Below are 26065 nucleotides of genomic sequence, written 5' to 3'. Positions count from 1 at the left end.
CAACTAACTAACTCTAGTATAGTATGTAGGTGTAGGGCTTTGTGCATAGAACAGCTGCAGCATTAGGCCTACCATGTCGTGAAATGTGGGTGTCTCTTTGCAAAGGAAGATTGCTGGTCATTATGGGTTTGATATATCTAAACCTAATAGTTATGTCTAGACTTCAAGAAATATCGATTTGATATAAAGTATATTTGCAGTCATTAAGAACAAGCAATTCTGTAGATTGCATAGTGTAGCTGCACAGACGACGTCACTCTGTGACTACAGTATCAGAGTTATAAAGATGGGACGATAATCGTTATTATCGTTTATCGTGATAAAAGAAACGCTCACAATAATCACAGGGATTTTGAAATTGGCATCCGCCATACACTATAGGATGAATTCGCTTTTGTTTGTTTTGTTGAGCTGCAAATTCAGTCCCACTTAAATCCTCCATACCTGTAAAGACCGCAATTGGTGCACTCTGCAAATCTACAAGCTCACAACCGTTGTGAGCTTGTAGATCGGCTATGTTTGGTGAACGTTCCTCCTAGGGGTGCTGGGGACTAACAAAAGTGACATTTTAAGTTTTAAGCATTATCGTGATAATATAGTTATTCACTATTATTTATCCCACAATTATCGTGACGTGTAATCTTCATATTATCGTCCCATCCTTAATCTGAGTTTCACCTTGAAAAGTAATATCCTTAATATCCTTCCCAGGAGTTCACCAAGTCAGCATACAATTGGACCTGGAGACCCTGTTCCAGTTCAGTCACCTTGTGCTCACTTTTAAGGTAACGATGGATGCTGATGCTGAGACCACCCTGCTATTGTCAAAGGTTTACTCCTGAAAACATCCTCTGCCCAATCCCATCAGTGTGAAACTCTCAAACCCTCACCCTAAACCTAACCTCCCACGGGGCAGCACACCTAAACCTAACCTTAACCCATGTCTAACCAATGACTAGTCTAAACGGGGTCATCCCTATGTTCCCCAGGTTCTATGTTCCCCACTTACCTTAGGGTTTAGGTTTCTGGTTTAAGGACTTCAGTGTTTTGTACTATACAGTATACAATTGTATGTATAAGTACAGAACAAAGAATGTTTGCTTTGTTGAAGAGTCTGAGCAATTATGTTTTATTATATTTTATGCCAGTGTTAATTTTTAGTTGGCTTAGACTAGATAGTTTAAGTAGCCTATAAAGCCTAAAGTTCAATGGATTGTTCAAAGACTGAGTTTAAATCAGAATTTGCTACTAAAAGTAACACTAAGACTAAGTTGCTAAAATACTTTTAGTCTTACTAGAATTACTAAAATTACTAGGTTAGGTTTCTGGTTTAGGTTTATTCTAAGTGGGGAACAAAGAACCTTTTTTGCATGGTGGGGAACATATAACCTGGGGAACATAGGTACGCTCCCGTCTAAACTAAGTATGCACCCCCTACCTGCTATCACTCATTGCATTCACAATCAGATGAAGTCGTATGGGGGCAATATAGCAGATGTGTATAGTAGTCTGACAATCTAGGCCTTTTCCAGCCTACTACTGAAATCAAATAACCGACCATGCTTTAGGTGAAATTGAACACATAAGCATAGTGATAGTAGTGTAAAAAAGGGAAGAAAAATCTACACAATCTGCATCCTGAGATATTGACATATTAGCACTGTGTGTGCTGTGGTCGTAGGCAAATGGCCCATGGCTATAGATCAGCACATATTATTGTGATGATTCCACAGTTTCAATAGTGATAATAATAATAATGCAAATAAAATTTATACCGAAATGCTGATCGATTTTGATTGCTTTGTCCTTAACCCATTTTGACCTGAGATCAGATTCTAAAAATGTCTTCTACATCCTGACAGTTTTCTGAAAAAGCTATGTTTCTATGTCAGTCGTTCTTCGATTTTTCAAAAATAGCAGACCTACAAGCTCGTAGGGCGCCACTTGGTGGCGCCCTACGAGCTTGTAGATCTGCTATTTTTCAATAGCTAAAGCATAACATAATTCTAACACCAAAAGGGGTTCCCGCCGTTAATATGTGATGCTATTCCCCCATTCTTCTCCGTGTAGAGTTACCGTCCGGATGCCATGCTGGTGGAGAGGTCCAAAGACCACGGGCGGACGTGGAAAGTGTTCCGTTACTTTGCAGAGGACTGTGTTCTCCACTACCCCGGGGTGTCTGACAAGCCTGGCGACAGTGTGGACGACGTTGTCTGTGACAGCAGGTACTCCGGGCCTGATCCGTCAACTGATGGAGAGGTGATGAACCGCACGCACGCGCGCATGCACGCACGCACGCACGCACGCACGCACGCACGCACGCACGCACGCACACACACACACACACACACACACACACTGACCTTATTATGACAAAAACATTTTTTGATTATTTTTGTTTATTTCCATAACAGGTTGTGCTGAAGGCCTTGGACCCTACCTTTGACATAGACAACCCGTATGCACCCCATATTCAAGGTTTGATTCATTGTTGTTCCATTTTCATTAGGCTGCATTTCCATGAATAATAATCTCTTCTCTTACTAGAGTTTTATTGATCTATCCATTAGGGGGTGTAAGTGATTTGTTTTTGTTCAAACGAGTGTTAAATTGTCCTATAGTCACAGCAATATATATAGCAATATATTTATTTTACCTATAGCTAAGCCCGTCACCAAACTGCTATGGTCCAATCACAGCTAAGCATAACATTAGACAAACCTCTCCAGCAATAGTTTTCCTATATGATAAAACACTGTTTTAAAAAAGAAATGCCACAAACATATTTTTCCAGTGCATACGGCAGGCCTTGTTGACGGATTTGGAAGAGATTTTAAAAGGTCTGGTTCCAAAAATGAACCAGTATTTAATGTGTAAAATCCATGATATTTACATTGGAATGAATGAGCCCGGCTGGAAAGTGTCCAAGTGGGAGTGTCTAAGTGGGAGAGGGCGGGTCTTAGCTACAGGTCAATTATCATGAAACAGCCACGATGTGATTACCTTTCCGGGTGGCAGTGGCTCAGGGGTAAAGTGGCCGGATGGGACCGCAAGGTTCCCAGTTCGACCCCGGGCTCCCCCCCAGAGTTAGTGTTGAAGTGTCCTTGAGCAAGACTCTGTCTGAAACCCCTAATTGCTCCCGATGTGCAGGTTGGTGCCTTGCATGCATGGTTTGGTTTCCTCCGCCATCGGTGTGTGAATGTATGGGTGAATGTAATGCACAATCTATGAAAAGCGCGTTTGGATAAAAGCGCTTATATATAAATGGAACATTTACCTTTATCGGCCTGTCCTATCCTCAGAACTGATCACCATGACCAACATACGGGTCAACTTCACTCGCCTGTTCACCCTGGGTGACATCCTGCTGGGCCGCAAGCGCAGGAACCCCGAGGAGAAGTACTACTATGCCCTCTACGACATGGTGGTCCGCGGCAGCTGCTTCTGCAACGGACATGCCAGTCAGTGCGTGCCCGTGGGCGGCAGCCGAGGGGACGTCTTTAACGCGCCTGGGATGGTGAGTGTCTGTCTGAGACCCCTTCTACCACCATCGCAGTGTTGATTTTGGTAGCAAATTTTCATTTTAGTTTAGTCATAGTCCAAGTTGCAATAAAACTTTTAGTCGACTAAATATCTTATGATTTTAGTCGACTAAAACTGCAGTTGATTTAGTCGACTAAAATGTATTTTGGCGAGCCTTGATGGCATCGTAATGATTGATTTTACACTTGCTGAAAATAGCAGATCTGCGCTGCGACGCGCTGTGAGCTTGTAGATCGGCTATTTTCAACATGCAACCAAGTGTAAAATGACTGGATCTCTTGTCCAGTAGTCCTAACATTTTTGTCTAGTTTTTATTTGTTGTCAATATAATTAGTCTTAGTTTTAGTCATCATAGCTTAGTTTTAATTTAGTTTCCATTTATTTTTCGTCAGTGACAAAATGTAGTCGATGAACATTTTCTGTCATAGTATTAGTCGATAAAATCAACACTGTACCGCCGATTGCCAAAAAGAACAGCTCTGCATACAGTAAGTGAATAATGTCATTGTTAGCTTTGTAGATGTGTTATTTTTGGCAGGTGGTATCCTCGTGTGATGGCCGGAGTATTCCGTCACTGTCAGGCAGAAACCCTTTCGTTTACATGTCCAAAATAAACCGTTACTCTTCAGGAAAAGGAAAACTGCATCCGTGTTCAAATGAATCTAAAATAGTTATTATTTAGTCACAATTTCTTAGTTACTTTTTATATTTTAAGGGATAAAAAATGAAGGTGCTTATAAAACATTTGCTTCCTGTGGCAAAGCAAATCAGCTTCTCCATCGCGTGATGATGCTCAACTTTGGTGAACTTTTTGGTTTTTAGTTTTAGTCATAGTCTCTTAAATAGTTTTCATTTGGCCACATTTTAGTCACCTGGAATGTTTTAGTCAACTTTCTAGTTTTAGTCAAAAAACTAGAAACTCTTCAGGAAAAGGAAAACTGTATCCGTGTTCAAATGAATCTAGTATAGTTATTATTTAGTCACAGTTTCTTAGTTGCTTTTTATATTTAAGGGATAGAAAAAACACAATGAAGGCGCTTATAAAACATTTGCTTCCTGTGGCAAAGCAAATGAGCTTCAGCTCCATCACGTGATGATGCTCAACTTTGGTGAACTTAGATTTTTTTTTAATTGATTGATTATGCACACCTGATGGGCTCAGAGACGGGTGCGTAGGCCTCAAAGGCCTTCTTCAGATCATCTGCTCACAGCTATAGTAGCACCACAGCTACATACACACACTCGTTGATGGGGATGAGACCCAACAGGTGGTTGATCTCATTTGATTAAAGATGGAGTGCCACGATTTTTTCCCACCCTAAAACATGATCATCAGGTATTATTATAATATAAGGAGGAAGAACTTTTTTCCAAAAAGTGTACAGTATTTGTTAAAATCATGCTTTTATGTGGACACGCCTTAGAGTATATATGAATAGAGACGTCACCCGGATGAAACCCTGAGGCGAAATGGACATAGTGGCCGAATTTGATATTGCAGAGTGGGCCCAAACACATGAACGTGCTGGTCCGTTGACTATCATTGTGCACGTTCACGATGACACGTGAACGCTGAATGCCTGCAATGATAGTCAGCGGCAGCGCGTTCATGTGTTTGGGCCCAATCCATCCCAGAATGCACTCTGTTCCTACCCAGAATGCACAGTGAAATCGCCTCATGCGCTTTTGAGCAACTCAATGCAAGTGGATGGGAGGAGAACTCGGGTGCCGTCTCTATTCATATATACTCTAAGGGACACGCCCACCAGTTCATTAAGTATGCCTGGTTTGCCTGGTGGGTGGTGATGGGTGGTGATCCACCTGAACTGAAGCCGCACCCACAGCTGTAGTTGTATGATAAAGGGGGAGGGGTTAGGGCTGATAGTGTGATGTCACTATATTACTGTTTATTTCATTGGACCGTTTGACTGTCAAGGGGTTCAGCCTCCAGGAGGAAACCCTAAATACAAAGTTAATAGGCCTTCACCATTGCACATAAAAACGACTCCAGGGTGTCTAATGAAGTACTGTCACCTCATAGACACATGGAAAAATGGAAAAATACAAAAATGTGTGGCACTCCATCTTTAAGTGATCTTGTCATCACCGTCAGCCTGTATACAACAGTTGAACTTTATTGAGAGGATGGCCCCTTGAGATGTGGCATCTCGTTTTAGAGGGGGTCCTATACATACAAGATACAACGTTACAGCAGTGCACAGTACACAGTACACAGTACTAAAGACACAACATGACATACAGTACAAATACACAGGACATACACATACAGGTACAGTTAGCTAGTTAATACACGTCTTCAGTTCACTTTACAGATGAATTCGGTCTTTGACCGAAACGTTGCTTAAATAATAAAAGTGTTCATATTGCAAGTGCAGACGGTGTGTCGTGTGCGGGTCATTTTGTCCATTTATTTTAATGCAATGTCACAGCACAGACAGAAATATTAATTTCACCTGTATAGTATGACAACAATACTGTAGATTCTAATAATCTATACTGTATAGGTGAAATGTTTATGTCTCTCTCGGGGGAATTGTGATCATGTTTTAAGCCATCTGTGAATATGAATATTGTTTTGTCTATAGGTCCATGGTCGCTGTTTGTGCCAACACAACACAATGGGAGACAACTGTGAGATATGTCAGGACTTTCACAACGATGCCCCCTGGAGGCCAGGCGGCGAACATGGTTCGCAGAACACCTGCAGAAGTAAGGCTGTCCCTCCCTGCCCTGCTATCATCTCTCTACCCTGTCTGGCATGTATTGGACACTTACAAATTATATTTGTTATTGTTTTTTTCAACCTAGTATTGTACACTTACTATCTTGAAACCAGTCTTGTTTTTGGCAGCACATTTTGATTTTGGTTTTAGTCATAGTCTCTTGAATAGTCACCTGGAATGTTTTAGTCAACTTAGATCTAGGCTTGTAGATCGTCTATTTTCAGCATGCAACTAATTGTAAAATGACTTATACTGGATCTCTTGTCCACTAGTCCCTTCCTAACATTTTAGTCTAGTTTTTATTTGTTGACGAAATTGTCAGTATATTTAGTCTCATAGCTTAGTTTTTATTTAGTTTGCATTTAGTTTTCGTCAGTGGAAAAAGGTAGTCGACGAACATTTTTTCGTCTTAGTTTTAGTCGACTGTCTGCCATATACACTTACTATCTTGAAACCCAATGAAATGATTCTGATGCACTTTGTTGCTCTTTCAAGGATGTAACTGTCACGGCCATTCCGAAACGTGTCACTTCGACGTGGCCCGCTACGAGGCCGGCGGCAAGGTGAGCGGCGGAGTGTGTGACCACTGCCAGCATGAGCGCACGGGACCACAGTGCGAGCAGTGCCGCCCTTACCTCTACCAGGATCCCCAGAAATCTGTGGAGGACCCCGACGGGTGCATCCGTGAGTTTCCAAGACAAAGGGAGTTCAGATTCTAAAAATGTCTTCTACATCCTGACAGTTTTCTGAAAAAGCTATGTTTCTATGTCAGTCGTTCTTCGATTTTTCAAAAACAGCAGACCTACAAGCTCGTAGCGCGCCACTCGATGGCACGCTATGAGCTTGTAGATCTGCTATTTTTCAATAGCTAAAGCATAACATAATGCTAACACCAAAAGGGGTTCCCGCCCAGAATGGGTTAACGTCGTTTGACATTGTTTAATATACAATCAGATAGGACTTTTCTGTTTGGACGTATGGGCTGTCAAGGCCAGAAAGTATTTTCTTTGCCACTTAGTAGGCGTTCCCACATAACTTCCAGGTATGATGATGATGTCACGTGCATACCCTCTATTGACAAACAGCAGATATACAAGCTCATCGCTACCATCTTGCACTGTAGATCTGCTATTTTTTGAAAAACCCATGAAAATGCGTGTGCATATTTGAATATTATATTCTTTACTTAACTCAAATGAGTTAAAGATGACTTTGAGGTTTGTTTTCCAGTTCGGGGTAAAACATTTGAATTACTTTGTAAGATAAGCAACACTTTTGCAGATCTCGATTTATCAAATTAATATGTTAGATTTACTTTTTTTTTTACTTTACTTTATTCGTTTATTTAGTCGGGACAATGTATATTAATGAACATTACATTAAAAATGCAGTGTAAATATACCAGATTTAGCAAAACATGCTCATTTCCATCTGCAGTCCCCAGACATCGAACATCAAACAATACAAACAGGGCTGACATACAGGACATAGCATACAAATACCTAGTACATTTCAAACGTATTAAGACTATTCTTAAAGGTATATTCAGTGATTTGACTTAATTCAAATATCACTTATTTTTTCTTTTTTTCTGGATAATCCTCCCTACTATAGAGTGTGCTGACCATATAAGGAGTTCCTCCCTGTCCCCAGTGAGCCCCTGGGGTCAAAAAACCCTAGTTTCAGTTTTGGTGGCGGGTGGCAAAACCTTCATCCAATCAGGATGAGAGGGGCCTTCCTCCAATCATGATCGAGTGGGGGCGGGCCTTGGTGCACATGCTGTTGGCCTGTTGCACTTCCCCCCACTGTAGAGCGTGCATGTGCACATTTTGTTACCGGGGCGGACTGGGTGGTTTTCCAAATCACCCAAATCACTGAATGCTCCTTTAAATACTAAGAATAAAAAATAAGAAAAGATTAAACTATTATTAGGGTAGGTTTACTCTAATAAGCTCTCTAATACAGCATACAAAGAAGGTGGGGTGTCAATTGTGCAATGACATCCTTGTTGACTATTAGCCAAATTCCGATCCTCTTTTTACTCCTTCACCTCCTCCGTCCAACAGACTATACAATGATTTACGAGGAGACAATTAAGAGAGAGTTGTCTATGCTTGAACATTGGCACACCCGCATGGACCTGGGCACGTCTAAATGGAACACGCCCACCCATTATTCATTTTATTAGCCACAGCTGCATTGCTTGTACTAGTCTGATGTCTTAATTTAATCTGCTGTGGATTTGTACCTGAACTGGAAAAACAAAATCAGCATAGGACTCCATGCCACTTTCAACCCATTCAGGACGGGAACCCCTTTTGGTGTTTCAAGCATTACTAGTCCTTTAATACCCGTTCTGAATATATGAACAGCAATATGATGTTCGCAAGATGGAGCAGTAGTGTAGGCTACAGACAGAGTGACAGACTGACAGACAGAGATTTTTCGGTGCTTTTATAGATAGATAGATAGATTGTTATACTTTAGCTATTGAAAAATAGCAGATCTACAAGATCGTAGCTGCGAGCTACGAGCTTGTAGGTCTGCTATTTTTGAAAATTCGCGAAAATGTGGCGCAAATCTTTGAATATATTCTTTGAAAGCGAACGTTTTTTTTTAACTCAAATCTTTGCTTCCCGGGGGGGTCCCTGGAACAACATATTTTCAGATGGGGGTCGGTGGCCAATTACATATAATTTTTGGGGTCCTTGACAGACATGAAATAGTTTGAAATCCACTGATATAGAAACATATAGTAGTTTTTTCATAAAACTGTTCTCAGGTCTTAATGGGATAAAGATGTAATATATATATATGTAATATTCAACATGAATTTTCCCTCTACACCAGCCTGTGACTGCGACCCTATGGGTTCTAAAGACGGCGGTTTGTGTGACCCTGCGACCGGTCACTGTGTCTGCAAGGAGAACGTGGAGGGAGAGCGCTGCGACCGCTGTAAATATGGATATTTTGGCTTCCGGCAAGAGGACCCCGCAGGCTGCCAAAGTAAGGATAGCCTATATGGGTATTATAATATATTTCATATATAATTGAAATGTGTGTGTGTGTGTGTGTGTGTGTGTGTGTGTGTGTGTGTGTGTGTGTGTGTGTGTGTGTGTGTGCGTGCGTGCGTGCGTGCGTGCGTGCGTGCGTGCGTGCGTGCGTGCGTGCGTGCGTACGTGTGCGAGTGCGAGTGCGTGTGCGCGTGTGTCCGTCAGCAGAACCTCTGCTACAGATTTGTCACATCGACCTGTCAGCCAGGAGGAAGATGTTTTTGCAAAACACTTTTTTTTAAATATTACTCCTACAGATTTTGTCCAAACAACATGGCATTCGGTACACAATATCAAGACGGATCTGTTTGATTTTTCAGATTCCATACTCAGTGGCGTGCACAGACATTTAGAGGGGCAGGTGCTCAAGTGAAAAAAGGGCACCTTGTGCAGCACGTGGAACCGGCCCGGTTACCTTAATAGTGTGATATTTATAGATTTCAGGGCCTAAATAATATATTAGAAGCTTTTTTATCAAGAATTGATCAATGTCACCATGGTCCACAGTACAAAAAAAACACAAACAAAACAATTTTTATTTTATTTTTTTCAAAAGGGCACATTGCTGAAAAGGGCAGGGGGTGCCCTTAGTGTCTATCTGTGCACGCCACTGTCCGTCCTGATTGGCTAACGTTGGCTTCCAAAGTTTGCAGGAGTGGCTCGTTTTGAACCAAACAAACGATGAACCGATTTCTGTGACACTTTGAGCTCTATGACATGTGCTTCATGTGTTCTGGCTTCAGAGTGCAGCTGTAACCTCCTGGGCAGCGTCCAGAGTGCTCATGCATGTGATCAAGAGACAGGCGAGTGTGTGTGTGACCGCCTGGCGACTGGACCCTCCTGTGACACGTGTTTGGTAGGTCTTTCTATAGCGGTAGAATTTAACGAGTATAGTTACTTACCACTTTAGCCCTATACCTACTGTATAAACTTAAATCGTCATGGTGAATAGTGAAAATGACCCATCTATAAGCTCACAGTGTGTCACATTGCGTTGCAAAATTGTTGCAAAAGATATATAATATGTATATTCACATTGAAACATTAAAGGACAACTTTAGTTTTTTTCAACCAAGGTTCATGTTTTAGGTTGTTATTAGAGAAAGTGTTCATTTTTTTTCATTTGCGGCTTTCTTTCGTTTTAGGGATTTGAGTTATTTTTGACAGGGGGGCGGGGGCATTCGAGCATGGGGCTAAATAAATATGTATTTGTTTGCAACATTTTATAGCGATTTATTTTTAAACTAACCCCAAGAAATTACATCTGGCCACAAAAGATCACGAGATCTACTGAATGTGTCAAACTGACATATTGAGCCTATGACACACAGTGTGGCTTCCCCCCAGTAGGCTACCTTCACATTCAGTAGATCCTGTGATCTTTTGTGGCCAGATGTAATTTCTTGAGGTCTAGCAGGACTATAGTAAATAATTTAAAAAAAATCGCCATAATATTTTGTAAAAAAAATACATATTTAGCCCCATGCTCGAATGCCCCTGTCAAAAACAGCTAAAATCCCTAAAACGAAAGAAAGCAGCAAATGAAAAGAAAATAACACTCATCTTTTACTTTCTCTAATAACAACCTAAAACATGAACCTTGGTTGAAAAAAACTAAAGTTGTCCTTTAAGGATGTGACCTTAAGTAACTAAGTAACTGGCATGCCTTAAGTATAAATGCTTTGTACGGTCAGTGTAGTATTAAAAAAAGTATTCTACTTTTGTAATTTTACTTGAGTAGATTTCTAGCTTTCAACACGCAAGTAACCTTGCTTCTACTTTGACTTGAGTTGGATATTCCATCCTGTTTTGTGTACACTTTTATCCTTCTATATTATTTTATTATTTTTCTTTGTGTGCTTTTGTCTTGATATTATACTGTGTGAAGTTTGTAACACTGTTTTAAAGTGCTATACAAATAAATGTATTACTATTATTATTATTATTATTAATATTATTAATATTATTATTATTATTATTATTATTAATAACAATAATAATAATAATAATAATAATATTATGTATAACTGCACATTATGCAAAGTAGTAGACTATCCATTTACCATCTTTAAGTTTATTGTATAGCACGTGTAACAATAAGGGCTCCATTTTCGTCACTGCTAAACCCCTTATCCCTAAACTTCTTTGCCTTTTTTTACTATTTTGAAAAACATTTTTGAATAGTTGAACTAGCCAATCTACATTGACACGTTGTGAGCTTGTAGACTGGCCATCTTAAATATTCAAAAATGTTTTGCAAAATAGTAAAAAAGGCAAAGAGGTTTAGGGATAAGGGGTTTAGCGGTGACAAAAATGGAGCCCTTTAAGAGTATTGTGTCTTTCATTGAGCCATTTGTTTGACTGGTTTGTCACTGTTCTCCTCTAGCCTGGGTTCTGGGGTTTGGGGAACACGGAGCACAGATGCACCCCTTGTGACTGTGATGTGGGAGGCGCACATGGCACCATGTACGTACATTATCTTAATCCCATTCAGACCTGAGTTAAAAAACATTCACTTTGAAAGAATATATATTCAAAGATTTGCGCCACATTTTTACGATTTAAAAAAAATAGCAGACCTACAAGCTCGTAGCGCGCCACTCGGTGGCGCGCTATGAGCTTGTAGATCTGCTATTTTTCAATAGCTAAATTTAAAACACCAAAAGGGGTTCCCGCCCAAAATGGGTTAACACAATCAGCGCCAGGATTTCTTTCAAAATAGCAGCTCGGGGTGCCACACAGATATGGCAGCTTTTACTCTGAAAACCCCCCCTTCTGATCCGTACAAAAATCGGGAGAAATAATGTTGCTTGCTTACCTCGCTATGATTACGATAATGTCGCTCGATAATCCCTCGCGTTCATATTTTAAACGAGAGGCATGTTGAAGTAAAAAATGAAGAGCGCCTTAGTATATCCATCTGGTCAAAACCACGGAGAGCTCCCTAGATTAGGAGATACGAGTCTTTCTTTCTGAGCGGTAAACAGGGATGTGAACGGGAGCGCGCATGCGCGAACAGCAAGGAGTAAAGAATATTTTTCTTTCGTTTGATATCAATGAATATTCGCTAGGACGTGTGTACACGTCCTCGCAATCCATCGGTTGGATTAGCAAAGACGGCTCCACATGTCCTACGGTCTAAATGGGTTCATTGACATGTCCACTACCCTTTGATATATTTCCGCAGGTGCTCTCCAGACGACGGACAATGTCAGTGCTTGCCCAACATGATGGGAAGGAGGTGTTCTGAACCCGTGACTGGTCATTTCCTGCCTGCCCTCGACTACTTCCTGTACGAGGCGGAGTTTGCTTCCCCGCGAAATCAACAACCAAGACTCGAGAATCCAGAGCGCCCAGAGGCTACAGAGGAGCCAGAGTACCCAGAGTACCCAGAGAATACAGAGGAGCCAGAGAATACAGAGGAGCCAGAGAATACAGAGGAGCCAGAGGCTACAGAGGAACCAGAGTACCCAGATAATACAGAGGAGCCAGAGGCTACAGAGGAGCCAGAGGAGCCAGAGTATCCAGAGATTACAGAGCGCCCAGAGTACCCAGAGTATCCTCAGCGCCCAGAGTATCCAGAGTATCCAGAGTATCCTCAGCGTCCAGAGGCTACAGAGGAGCCAGAGCACCCAGAGTACCCAGAGAATACAGAGCACCCGGAGTACCCACAGCGTCCAGAGAATACAGAGGACCCAGAGTACCCAGAGTATCCTCAGCGTCCAGAGGCTACAGAACGCCCAGAGTATCCAGAGTACCCAGAGTACCCACAGCGTCCAGAGGCTACAGAACGCCCAGAGTATCCAGAGTACCCAGAGTACCCTCAGCGTCCAGAGGCTACAGAACGCCCAGAGTATCCAGAGTACCCAGAGTACCCTCAGCGTCCAGAGGCTACAGAACGCCCAGAGTATCCAGAGTACCCAGAGTACCCTCAGCGTCCAGAGGCTACAGAACGCCCAGAGTATCCAGAGTACCCAGAGTATCCACAGCGTCCAGAAGCTACAGAGGAGCCAGAGCATCCAGAATATCCAGAGTACCCACAGCGTCCAGAGGCTACAGAGGAGCCAGAGCATCCGGAGTATCCAGAGTACCCACAGCGTCCAGAGGCTACAGAGGAGCCAGAGCATCCAGAGTACCCAGAGAATACAGAGCGCCCAGAGTACCCAGAGTACCCACAGCGTCCGGAGGCTACAGAAGAGCCAGAGCAGCCAGAATTCCCAGAGAATACAGAGTATCCAGAGTATCCACAGCGTCCAGAGGATTCAGAGAATTCAGAACGCCCAGAGGACCCACAGTATCCTCAGCGCCCAGAGTACCCAGAGTATGCTCAGCGCCCAGAGTACCCAGAGTACGCTCAGCGCCCAGAGTACCCAGAGTATGCTCAGCGCCCAGAGTACCCAGAATATGCTCAGCGTCCAGAGGCTACAGAACGGCCAGAGTATCCAGAGTATCCAGGGTATCCTCCACGCCCAGAGTATCGGTAGGTAACCTTAGACACACGAGTGCCACCTTTGGCACAGGGACTGTAATCACTGGCACTCTGGCATAAGTGTGAGAGAGAGAGAGAGAGAGAGAGAGAATTTGAGTTAATTTAAGTCCCCTCGCATCTGTATGCAATTTATCTCCTGCACATAACCCTTAATCCTATTCACGCATCCTATACTATTTAGTTTTGTGTACACCTGGGAGCATGTAGCCTACGTGAGCCTTCCTCACATACCAGCTCGCAAAGATTACGCAATCACACAGTTCTGGCTCAGAGAACGGCAATGGCAAAAAAGCAAAGAAAGCTAAAATAGATGTTCGGTCATTCCAACATGAGGGAAGTAGACAAGGCACTGTCAATGATGTGTCTGTCATGAAAAACTCTGACTGATTAATAAGATGTGGTGGCAGTCTGGGAGATATAGATCTGGTTATTGCACATAATGAGTATGATCATTACAATGTCTTGATGTGAAAGAATGTTGATGTTATGTATGTGGACAATCAAAATGTGTTGGAATAATTACATTTTGATGTGGTGTCATAAATCAACGTAATGTTGATATGCCCACTGACTAGCAAGAGAATAAAAGCATGGCACTTCATGTCCAAAAGGTGGCCGACTCCCGGTCCAGAGCATCCAGTGAATCAAGGGAATCAGGAACAGGTGGACCCATATTACCTCCAGAACGAATTTGCTGCATCCCAGGTGTGTGTCATGCATGACCTATGACCCCTACTCAGGGACGAAATGTTCTTATAATCATCGTGGGGGCACGCCACGCACCCCCCCCACCCCCCGCATTGGCGGACAGATTCCTCAAGCCAGTGGCTTGAGGAGTCTGTTTGTGAGTGATTAAAAGACACACAGTTTCAGGAGCCACTGTGTACAATATTATCCTTGTCCGTGTACTATAACATGGTACTGATGCACAGGGGTGTGAATTATCGAAAACCACCCAATGATAGAACGCATAATTTTCGATGATTTTCAAAATGTCTAGTTCGATTTCGAACTGTTAAGTTTAACCGACTAATTTCTTAACTGCGATGAATCGATTAACGATGAACTATTAACATCCCTACATGGTACAGTACTAGACTGGTACTGGTGCTTGATACAATAATATGGTACTGGTACATGGTAACAGAGCATGGTACTGTTACTCCAAAACTATGGAATGAACTTCCCATTGCAATCAGACTCACTCCCAATCTTCCGCCGTAGTCTGAAAACTCACCTCTTCAGACTCTTGCCGTAGCACTTGCACTATAGCCTTCACGTCCTTACAGGCGTATGCAAGGGCTAAACTTATGTAAGTTAGTTTACACGTGACTGACTGTACAGATATTCTACTCTTAGACAGATATTAGGTTCTTAGCTTGCTTATGATCTTTCATGACTATTTCTGTGAAAGTGGCATACCACTTTTATACCACTGCTAAATGACTAAATTGTAAATTGTACATGGTATGGTACTAGATCATGGTACTGGTACATGGTAATAGAGCGTCGCAGTCCCGTCCCCTACCATGGCCCAGGAAATGAATCCCAATGCATTTTTCCCATAGACATTTCAAAAAGTATTTATTTAAAGACGGTTACGCCGCGGACAAAGCCAACTCGAGTCGTGACAACTCATGACAACACAAACAATATTTTGGACCAAACAAATAATTACAAAGAAGAAAAACAACAATGTCATGATTTGTCACGACTCGAGTTGGCTTTGTCCGCGGCGTAAACGTCTTTAAATAAATACTTTCTGAAATGTCTATGAGGAAAATGAACGGAGAATCATTTCCTGGGCCATGGTAGGGGGCGGGACTGCGACGTTCTATAGAGAACGGTAGTGGTAGTTGAGCATGGTAATTATACTTACGGTAGTATAGTTACATTGTTACCTTGTGAGACTTGTTCAGAATTAGTTTTTACATGACAGTGACTCCTCATGGTTTGACAAAGCTGAAATGATAATGAGTAATGACCTGGATGAGGATTGTTTGCTATGCTCTGTCTATGATGTTCTTTCACACATAGGCTGTGTTTGTATCTATTCAGCTGAACTCTGCTGTAGTGACTGAATGAATATGTTTGTTTGAATGTGAATCTCTCCTCCAGATAAAGCCTGTGCTCCTGCCTGGCTGTGAGCAGCACTTCAGGGAGCAGGGCTATGACGTCAAGTACAGCAATGGCCGTATGGTGCTGTTGAAGCGGACCAGAAGACATGCAAGGACGAGGAGACAGGTTGAACAGGTTGAACGAGTGAATCAATAATCTTCTGATTACACACTTAATCCCTATATACAGTACTAGAGTCCCTCAGATGTGCAGATTTTGCAGAGGTTTCTCCTCAGAATGGGGTTACTACTAGGATACATGTGGTTCAAGGTGGCCTTACACTAGCCGATTTTTTTCAATATGAAATCTGATAGCACCACACACTACAGGATAAACGGAGCGGGGCAGAGCAAATATCCCGATCGCGCTTTGAGCGGCCCCGAGCAGATCGATTGAGTCGGGCACCCCCCGAGCGTCAAAAAATGCCCGATTATCGGCTAGTATAAGGCCACCTTAAGTTGCAGAATGGGCTCTATGCACACAGAATAACTCTTGCTAATTCCGGGCTGTTTCCCTACTTCCCTCACATTTAGTGTGCAGTGGTTCTCAAAACTTGTAATTTCAAGGACCCCCCTCCTAACTCTGAGAGTGTACAAATGGAACCAAATGGACCCTTACAGGTCTGTAACTCTGATATTGTACAAATGGAACCAAATGGACCCATAGGGGTCCATTTGGTTCCATTTGTACACTTTCAGCATTGCACACCCATACAGAGCCATTTGGAACCCACTCAATGACACTTTAGAGTTTCCAGTGAGCCAACATCATAGAGTATAAAGAAGGATAGCGACTGAACTGGCGCGAAGCCCCCCCCCCCCGATATTCATGTCAGTGGAAGTTGCTCAGTGGCGTTTTGAAGCACCCGGAAGGTCCGTCTCAGAACGTCTACTTCCGCATTTGACCACCACATTTTGGTGGTCAAACGCGGAAGTGCAACCGAGCGCTCAATGTTAAAGCCCAGCTGCACGGGGTTTCCTCGTCATGAATCCACGGGTCCGCCTGCAGTCCTTCCTCTTACCACTAGGGCCCAGTGCTTCAACGTTGGAGCGCCTCACTGGCCCCTTGGCCAACATGCACAATAGCAGCACGCCTGACTAACAGTGACTCTGTTTGACCAGAATGGAACAGAGCCTTCATTAGTATCACCTGTGAAGGAAGTAAGGAAGGGGCCCAAGTTCTTTCCAAAATGGCGGCCGCCGGCTATGCATAGAGCCCATTCAAAGACAGATTGACCTATAACTTAGTGTTCAGATCGATGAGTCCTTATACTTGCCTATACCTCATGTACGTAGCAGATGGCCATTCCCCTGGACCCCGGATCAGCACTGCAGATTGTCCCCCGGCCGAGGACAGCACACAGGCCAATCACCTGGACGGGACCGGGATTCGTCAGGGCCCTGGACAGGGCGGGACTGCGGTTCACCGTTGACAACATACCCAAATCCATTGACTATCAGCTGGTTATTCGCTACGAGCCTGAGGTAATGACCACCGACCACGAGGATAAAACAACCTCACTTACGTGACACAGAGTATGTGCATAGTACTCTGTATGTACAAAATGTTTAGTTTTATAACAAATAGATAACAACGTCATCAGTGCCCATACGCCTGAATCCTGATGGAGGGGAAAGGAACTGGTCGGAATAACGTGTTCCTTCCACACGCTACGTCCGGCCGGGGAAACTCTCCCCTGTCAGCTTGGACTCCTCATGCATAGAAGGAGGCATGAGGTCAGTCCGCTACCCCCCCAGGTTGGCCCAGGATTACATTAGATAATTGACACTCGGTGAAAAAATGGGTTACAAAATTGTGGGATAAAACTTCTTCTAGGCTTTCGAATGCCGAGCATTTATAAGAACACAGTTGGCCGTGTTTTGGTGAAAAAAGCATTGTTGCGTCGTATGAATCCGACATGTTTCTTCAAGTACGTCTTGGAATAAATCGTTTGGTATTTCCATATTTTATTCCACCTCGTAGCGACTGGCGAGACTAAACAAGGGGGGACCAAAACAAAGCGACGCCAAAAAAGCCGGAAACCACAAACGGGAATAAAGGTCCCTGCACACTGGACGCGTTTTCCGGAAAAAACGCGCCCAGTGTGCAACCACCTTTTTTTCTTTTTTTTTTACCATCCGGTCTAGACCGGATCACACAGCGATTTTGACACAGACCAGGCTTTCCTCCTGACCAGGTGGAAAGCCTGGTCAGTGGTCACACAAGGTTACAACAGCTGTGTGGTAACACAGAAATGTGTGGATTGGCACAACAATTAACACATTTTGTGCCCAAGACGTCTACAGACGTCCTGGGAATTACCGCTATGTGGTGCCCAGGACGTCTGTGGACGTCTTTGAAAAAATAAATAAAATGTCAAAAATAACAGGTCACTATTTTGAAAATGTTGAAAGGGCACACAAAGCGTTTTAAATGGGGGAAAAAAACTGGGTAAAACATTAGAAAACAAAATAGAAAAAGCAGGACTCATCGTGAAATGACATGCTGCAGTCTGTTATAAGACAACAACAAGACGGGAGTAGCTCGCTCACACAGTGTTCCTTCTCAGTCCCCAGCTGAGTGGATGGCCACCATCACCACCATCCGTTTGTCGCCGGGCGACGATGGCTGTCCCGTTGACCCAACAGGAACCACCACTCTCACCCTGCCAGGGAATGCCAGGTTAGGCTTCACTCACACGGTCACAACAGATTGTTGTATAGCTGATGCATGATACTTGTTTACTGATGCAAGCTAGCAATTCATTTCCAATGGGAGTCACATGGTTTGACACAACATTTTTGTTGTATGAGGGGGAGGGGGCAGTCGAAACACAGCCGAAAGCCGTACAACAACAATGTTGTGTCAAACCATGTGCCTTCCATTGGAAATGCATTGGGGCGGCCATGACACTTACCCTTTGTTTACATCTAGCATCCAACAATGTTGTATGCTAGATGCGAAGGTGTGAGTGAGGCCTTAGAAAGCACCACTCTCACCCTGCCAGGGAGGGCCAGGTTAGAAAGCACCACTCTCACCCTGCCAGGGAACGCCAGGTTAGAAAGCACCACTCTCACCCTGCCAGGGAACGCCAGGTTAGAAAGCACCACTCTCACCCTGCCAGGTTAGAAAGCACCACTCTCACCCTGCCAGGGGACGCCAGGTTAGAAAGCACCACTCTCACCCTGCCAGGTTAGAAAGCACCTCTCTCACCCTGCCAGGGGACGCCAGGTTAGAAAGCACCACTCTCACCCTGCCAGGGGACGCCAGGTTAGAAAGCACCACTCTCACCCTGCCAGGTTAGAAAGCACCACTCTCACCCTGCCAGGGGACGCCAGGTTAGAAAGCACCACTCTCACCCTGCCAGGTTAGAAAGCACCTCTCTCACCCTGCCAGGTTAGAAAGCACCACTCTCACCCTGCCAGGTTAGAAAGCACCACTCTCACCCTGCCGGGTTAGAAAGCACCTCTCTCACCCTGCCAGGTTAGAAAGCACCACTCTCACCCTGCCAGGTTAGAAAGCACCACTCTCACCCTGCCAGGTTAGAAAGCACCACTCTCACCCTGCCAGGTTAGAAAGCACCTCTCTCACCCTGCCAGGTTAGAAAGCACCACTCTCACCCTGCCAGGTTAGAAAGCACCACTCTCACCCTGCCGGGTTAGAAAGCACCACTCTCACCCTGCCAGGTTAGAAAGCACCACTCTCACCCTGCCGGGTTAGAAAGCACCACTCTCACCCTGCCAGGTTAGAAAGCACCACTCTCACCCTGCCAGGTTAGAAAGCACCACTCTCACCCTGCCAGGTTAGAAAGCACCACTCTCACCCTGCCGGGTTAGAAAGCACCACTCTCACCCTGCCTGGTTAGAAAGCACCACTCTCACCCTGCCAGGTTAGAAAGCACCACTCTCACCCTGCCAGGTTAGAAAGCACCACTCTCACCCTGCCTGGTTAGAAAGCACCTCTCTCACCCTGCCAGGTTAGAAAGCACCACTCTCACCCTGCCAGGTTAGAAAGCACCACTCTCACCCTGCCTGGTTAGAAAGCACCTCTCTCACCCTGCCAGGTTAGAAAGCACCACTCTCACCCTGCCAGGGAACGCCTGGTTAGAAAGCACCACTCTCACCCTGCCGGGTTAGAAAGCACCACTCTCACCCTGCCAGGGAATGCCAGGTTTAGACTCTGTCGTGCTTTCATTCAATGTAAAGTCCATGTTAACTGTCTAATCACGTTTCATGGCTCTCACCTGGTTTTGTATAATTTAATCTCAGAAGGAAGACATGGGGCCCTATTTTTGTCAGTGCCTTAATTACCCCCTTAACGCTGGTACTATAAGCAATAACATGTCAACATTTTAATGACTTTTTTTGGTATTATTTGTTTGGTATTCAGACAGCCAGCAATGAGTAAAACACTCCCAAAAATAATTTAGTCTCTGTAACACATCTAGGGGCCGCAATCTGCATTCAAAGATGTTCCTAGAAGCTTTTGTCATTGGTCGAAAAAAAACCCGGTCGAAATGACTAACCAATCAGGAAGTAGACAAGCAAATCGACCAATGACAAAGCTTCTAGGAAAATATTTGAATGTAGATTGTGACCCCTAGATTTGTGAGAGAATGTAGATAAGAGACTACATTTTTTGTGGGAGCATTTTGATTTTACCCATTGCTGGCTGTCTGAATACCAATAAAAAAATAAAAAGGCCATTAAAATGTGGACATATTATTGCTTATAGCAGCTTTAACCCTAAACTTATTTGCCTCTTTTTTTTTTTTTTTTTTTTTTTTTACTATTTTAAAAATCTTTTTTAATTTGTTCAACTAGCCGATCTACAATCTAGCTTTATTCTTCATCTGAAAAGTATTGTTTGTAATCAATGACAATATATATCACTGTTATTAACTTACAGTATGTTGATGAATTATGTTTATAAGGCGGATGCTTGAATGCATGAACTGATACTGATTGACACATTTTCAAGCTGCCATGTGCGTGGAATTTATATATTGTTCTTGTTCCGTAATTCCAATTGATTTGCTCTCTTGGTTACAAACATAATAAATGTGCTCTAGGGGTGCAGTCCTGGACACAACCATCTGTCTGAATGCAGGAGGACGGTACTTTGTGGACATCGTGTTCAACAAAGAGCCAAACCTTGACCACAGGTCCAGCTCTCACATCCTGATTGACTCTGTAAGTAATTATTAAGACTTTATTTAACTTTGAATATTATTATTTTTTACTTTTTTTCCTTCTTTACAACATAGTATTTTCAAAGCAATTATTCACATATATTTTCCCCCCACACCCACATGGCAGCACAAACACTAAACACAATCTTCAAAGAAACATCAGGATATGACCATAATTACGAAACAAAAAAACAACAAAACAAAAGAAAATAAACACATTACATACAGTTAAACAAACAAATGCACAATGTCCCCATTACAGTTCCTTACCCCCAACCTACCATTAACCACTATACATCCAAAGCCTCTTCAATATCACCTCGCTTAATGAAGTCCAAGAACCTCTCCCATATCTTATAGAATACAGCAGGTTTTTTTTTTACTTTTTAGATGAAATGTAGCCAGTTCTAGATGTCAATCCTCTTCCGAATTTGACATTACAATAAAAACGAACACAATTACAGAATATTAAATTAAATATTGACTATTGAGGAAACCCAATCAAGGGCAGTTTCACTTCAAAAGTTCATCACGAGCCATGCTCTCCATACCCATACTCCTATCCTTTCCTTTCCAGATGGGCCTGATCCCCAGTCTAGAGTCAGTGGAGGACTTTTGTTCTCAGAACGACCTGGACTCGTTCCGGCGGTTCCGTTGTCTGGGACTGTCGGCCGACCTGGCCGAGCAGGACTCTCTGCCTGACGTGTGTGAGAGCCTGGTGGGCAGCATGTCGGCCCGTATCCACAACGGGGCCGTGCGTGAGTACAATTTTGAGTTATTTGTACTTTACTTGAGTATTTCCAATTTCCAGTACTTTTACTTCTACTCCACTACATCTCGGGGGCGAAATTTGTGCTTTTACTCCACAAAAACTTTAGTTACTTTTTTTAAAATTTTGATTAGAAAACATACATTAACCACTTCAAATATGTGTGTGGCATTTCTTTTTTAAAACAATGTTTTATCATAATATGAAAACTATTGGTGGAGATGTTTGTCTAACCCAGAGTAATATAGTAAGAGAGTGGCGACACTAGCGTTGGCTCCCATTGTAACAATAGGCCTATCTCACAGCCCGCTTTCCACGCCCACTTCCGGTAAATAGTGGTGTCTTTAACATGAGCATTTACACGTTTTTTTCTCTGGAGAATCTAAGTACATTTTCTAATGTAATAAAAATCACACCCGTGTGAACTGAGTGGTGTAAGGTTTTATATAGCATGATCAGCTGTGGTCTGACGTAATGTCTGACGTAATGAAATAAGGTAAGGTATTATGTAGCCTGATCAGCTCTGATCTGACGTAATGAAATCACACCTGGATGTGATTTCACAACTGGCTTTTTTTGCGCAGAGAAAATGACCACGGTTGCTACGGTCATCCAGTTCACCCGGGTGTGATTTAATTACGTCAGAAATTATTTTGAACATAGCAACCATGGTCATTTTTTTATGCACACAAAAGCCAGTTGTAGGAGTGGTTTACACCACTCAAAAATGTGACAGACCAATATTATTATGAAGCAAACAAGATGGTAAATCAGCTCGAACAGATAGAACAAACCTTACCTTGAGAAAACAAAAGTTGTAGACTTCTTAAATTACCTCTGTTAACATGTAGCGTCTATGGAGTGACGTCACGCTATCACCACTAACCCCGAAAGGGGGCGTATTTAGGGGGGCGGGGAAATTCTGTGAGATAGGCTTATTGCTCATTCTATCTCAATGGGATAGTTCCAGCCATAGGAGCAATGTTTGGAACTATAGCCCATATAGGCACCCGCTTTGCGGCGAGATCAAAGCTTGTTGCTACTCTCCTATACTCTACAATCTGCAGGTCTAACCCATGTTATGCTTAGCTGTGATTGGACGATAGCAGTTTGGGGAGGGGCTTAGCTATAGGTCAATTAGGGTCCATTTTGTTACCAACGCTCCATCATTTAGCTGGTTGAAAACCACTGCTTTAGTCACTAATTGTTGTTTTTGTTGTTGTATTTGGTTAAATTGTGTCTGAGGCCTGACTCACACCTTCACAACAGATTGATGTATAGCTAGCTCACAATACATTTCCAATGGGAGTCACATGGTTTGACACAACATTTGTGTTGTATGAGGGGGTGGGGGGCAGTCGAAAAACACAGCCGAAAGCCGAACAACACAAATGTTGTGTCAAACCATGTGACTTCCATTGGAAATGCATTGGGGCAAGATGTAAACAAACCCTTTCTTTACATCTAGCATGCATCAATGTTGTATGCTAGATGCGAAGGTGTGAGTGAGGCCTAAGTGAGTTTCTGTATTGTCAGCTTGCAGGTGTAACGTCCAGGGCTCACACGGGCCGTCCTGTAGCAAATTTGGGGGTTTGTGTGAGTGTAAGCCCAATGTGATTGGCAGATGCTGCGACACCTGTGCCCCGATCACCTACGGCTTTGGACCCGACGGCTGCAAACGTACGTTACCATGCCTACAGTATATAGTTGTCATATCTGCTATTTATTTACCCTGATAATGAAAACTAAGATATAATGGATATTAATGGTCTCAGAGCAGGGGTGTTGTTAGAGAGCATATGCTAATATATCATGGCTGTGTGTGTGAGAGAGATGCATCAGACATTCCATTCAATGGAACTCTTTTGTTCTCACAGAACAAGGTGAGAAAGGTCAATCACCTCAGCTGCAGGCCAATCACCAAATTAATGTGCACGATTTTGGAGAGGGACAGAACAAGGAGATATTTCTTTTAAAAAATCATAATTTCTGACAGGAATGCACTAGAAACTCATATCGCATTCTCGCCGAGATATATTTTCGAGTTAATAAAAAAGGAAAAAATAATAATAATATTTTGTATTTAATATAAAAAAAACGAATGGTTCAAGCCCATTAATTAAGATTCGAGTGCCAACCCTAACGAGCGAATATTCGAACCTTGAATGTTTGGGGACAGCCTTAGTTAATATTTTGCTCTCCTCCGTTCGTCCGTCCGTCCAGCGTGTGACTGCGACCTGCGTGGCTCCGTGTCGGAGCTGTGTGACCAGGTCAGAGGTCAGTGTCCGTGTCGCAGGGAGGTGGCCGGCCGCCGCTGCCAGGGCTGCCAGCCGGGCTACTGGGGCTTCCCTCTGTGTCGACCCTGCGACTGCAACGGCCAGGCGGAGCTGTGCGACGAGGAGACCGGAGCCTGTGTGAACTGTAGAGGGTACTCCACTGGGGCCAACTGTGAGAGGTATATATACTTTATCAGTGGTGGGGAAAAAGTACTCAATTGTTTTACTTGAGTAAAAGTACCAATACTGCAATTTAGAACTACTTCTTCGTTACAAGTAAAAGTACGGAATTGAAAATGTACTTGAGTAAAAGTACAAAAGTATCGGCATCAAAATGTACTTAAAGTACTAAAAGTAAAAGTACTCTCATTTCACAAGTTCAAAATGTGTACAAAGTCTATTGAAAATAGCAGATCTACAAGCTTGTAGATCGGCTATTTTCAAATGGCCTAAATTTGAAGTGGATAATGTATGTTTTCTAATCAAAATTAAAATCACCAAAGTAACTAGTAACTAAAGTTTTCAAATGATTGTAGTGAAGTAAAAGTACAAATTTTGGCTCCGAGATGTAGTGGAGTAGAAGTAAAAGTACTGGAAATTGGAAATACTCAAGAAAAGTACAAATACCTCAAAATGGTACTTAAGTACAGTACTTAAGTAAAAGTACTTAGTTACTTTCCACCACTGCACTTTATGGATACCTACCGCCCGTGTTTTTGTTAACATTTGGTTACATAAACTCTGTTATGCGCTTTAAAAAAAATTAAAGTGAAATTATTACTAAGCGCAGCTTAGTCCAGGCGTTTCTTCCGGGTTTTTAAGCAGCTGGTGGATGGAAATGCACCAGGGGCTGAAATCCTGTAAGCGGGCACTTTTGGACAAAAATAGCAGATCTACAAACTCACAAGAGAGCTTGTAGATCAGCTATTTTCGGGGACAAATTTGATATGCAACAAATTTGTTCAACGCAAAAATACTGTGTTCAAGTTCAGGAGACTTCGGGGGAAAAAAAAGCAATTCTCCTGAATGCTGCCTTCCGGCATGGCATGGAAAGGAGTGGCATTTGCATTTCTTGCACCATATAGTAAATGCTGCATTCGTGAGAATGCACTAATAGGCCTATCTCACAGCATTTCCCCGCCCCCTTTTGAAGCTAGTGGTGTTATTTAACCATTAGCATTTACACTTTTTTTCTCTGGAGAATCTAAGTACATTTCCTAATGTTAAAATGTCAAAGACCGATAATAATATGAAGAAAACACAATGGTATAACAACTCAAATAAGTAGAATAAACCTTACCTTTACAAAACAGTATAGTTTGTGGCTTGTGAAAATACCTCTTTTAACATTGAAGCCTATGGACCGCAGAAAAAAATAACACCACTAGCTCCAAAAGGGGGGCGTGGAAAGGGGGCGGGGAAATGCTGTGAGATAGGCCTATTGGGCTGGCATGGTGAGTGGACAGACGGGTGAACCGCATTGAGACTTTCAAAGTGGGCTCTGGTCCAGAAAAGCTTTGGAAACCACTGCACTATTATGATGAAAGGTGTGAAACATAACAGCGTGGGTAATGAATGATGCACAATACAGTGTTGGTTTCGTCGACTAATACCACGACAAAAAAATGTTCGTCGACTACCTTTTTTTTACCGACGAAAACTAAATGAAAACTAAGCTATGGTGACTAAAACTAAGACTAAATATGTTGACAATTTCGTCAACAAATAAAAACTACGGTACACTAAAATGTTAGGAAGGGACTACTGGATAAGAGATCCAGTATAAGTAATTTTACACTTGGTTCACGACGCGATGTGAGCTTGTAGATCGGCTATTTTCAGCACATGTAAAATCATTACGACCGCATCAAGGCCCGCCAAA

At 42.9% G+C, this 26065-nt stretch overlaps 1 protein-coding gene across 1 annotated transcript in view; it reads left to right on the top strand.

Annotated features, from left to right (window-relative positions):
• lamb4 (laminin, beta 4) overlaps positions 1-26065 on the top strand; it is a gene marked incomplete at its 5' end in the record, with an annotated part of 44950 nt that overhangs the window by 4020 nt on the left and 14865 nt on the right. The window contains 18 exons of the mRNA XM_079502391.1: positions 712-785; positions 2071-2259; positions 2415-2478; positions 3303-3517; positions 6150-6273; positions 6783-6971; positions 9138-9293; positions 10084-10196; positions 11727-11806; positions 12528-13820; positions 14441-14534; positions 15948-16082; positions 17246-17431; positions 18517-18629; positions 21019-21139; positions 21716-21896; positions 23444-23587; positions 24131-24362. Coding sequence (XP_079358517.1) covers positions 712-785; positions 2071-2259; positions 2415-2478; positions 3303-3517; positions 6150-6273; positions 6783-6971; positions 9138-9293; positions 10084-10196; positions 11727-11806; positions 12528-13820; positions 14441-14534; positions 15948-16082; positions 17246-17431; positions 18517-18629; positions 21019-21139; positions 21716-21896; positions 23444-23587; positions 24131-24362 — 3703 coding nt within the window. The remainder of the gene's footprint in view (positions 1-711; positions 786-2070; positions 2260-2414; positions 2479-3302; positions 3518-6149; positions 6274-6782; positions 6972-9137; positions 9294-10083; positions 10197-11726; positions 11807-12527; positions 13821-14440; positions 14535-15947; positions 16083-17245; positions 17432-18516; positions 18630-21018; positions 21140-21715; positions 21897-23443; positions 23588-24130; positions 24363-26065) is intronic.

Source organism: Electrona antarctica (assembly GCF_951216825.1).
Source record: "Electrona antarctica genome assembly, chromosome: 5".
NCBI classification, from domain to species: Eukaryota; Metazoa; Chordata; class Actinopteri; order Myctophiformes; family Myctophidae; genus Electrona; species Electrona antarctica.
Note: the sequence above shows the minus strand (reverse complement) of the source record. Positions and strands in the feature narration are given on the sequence as shown.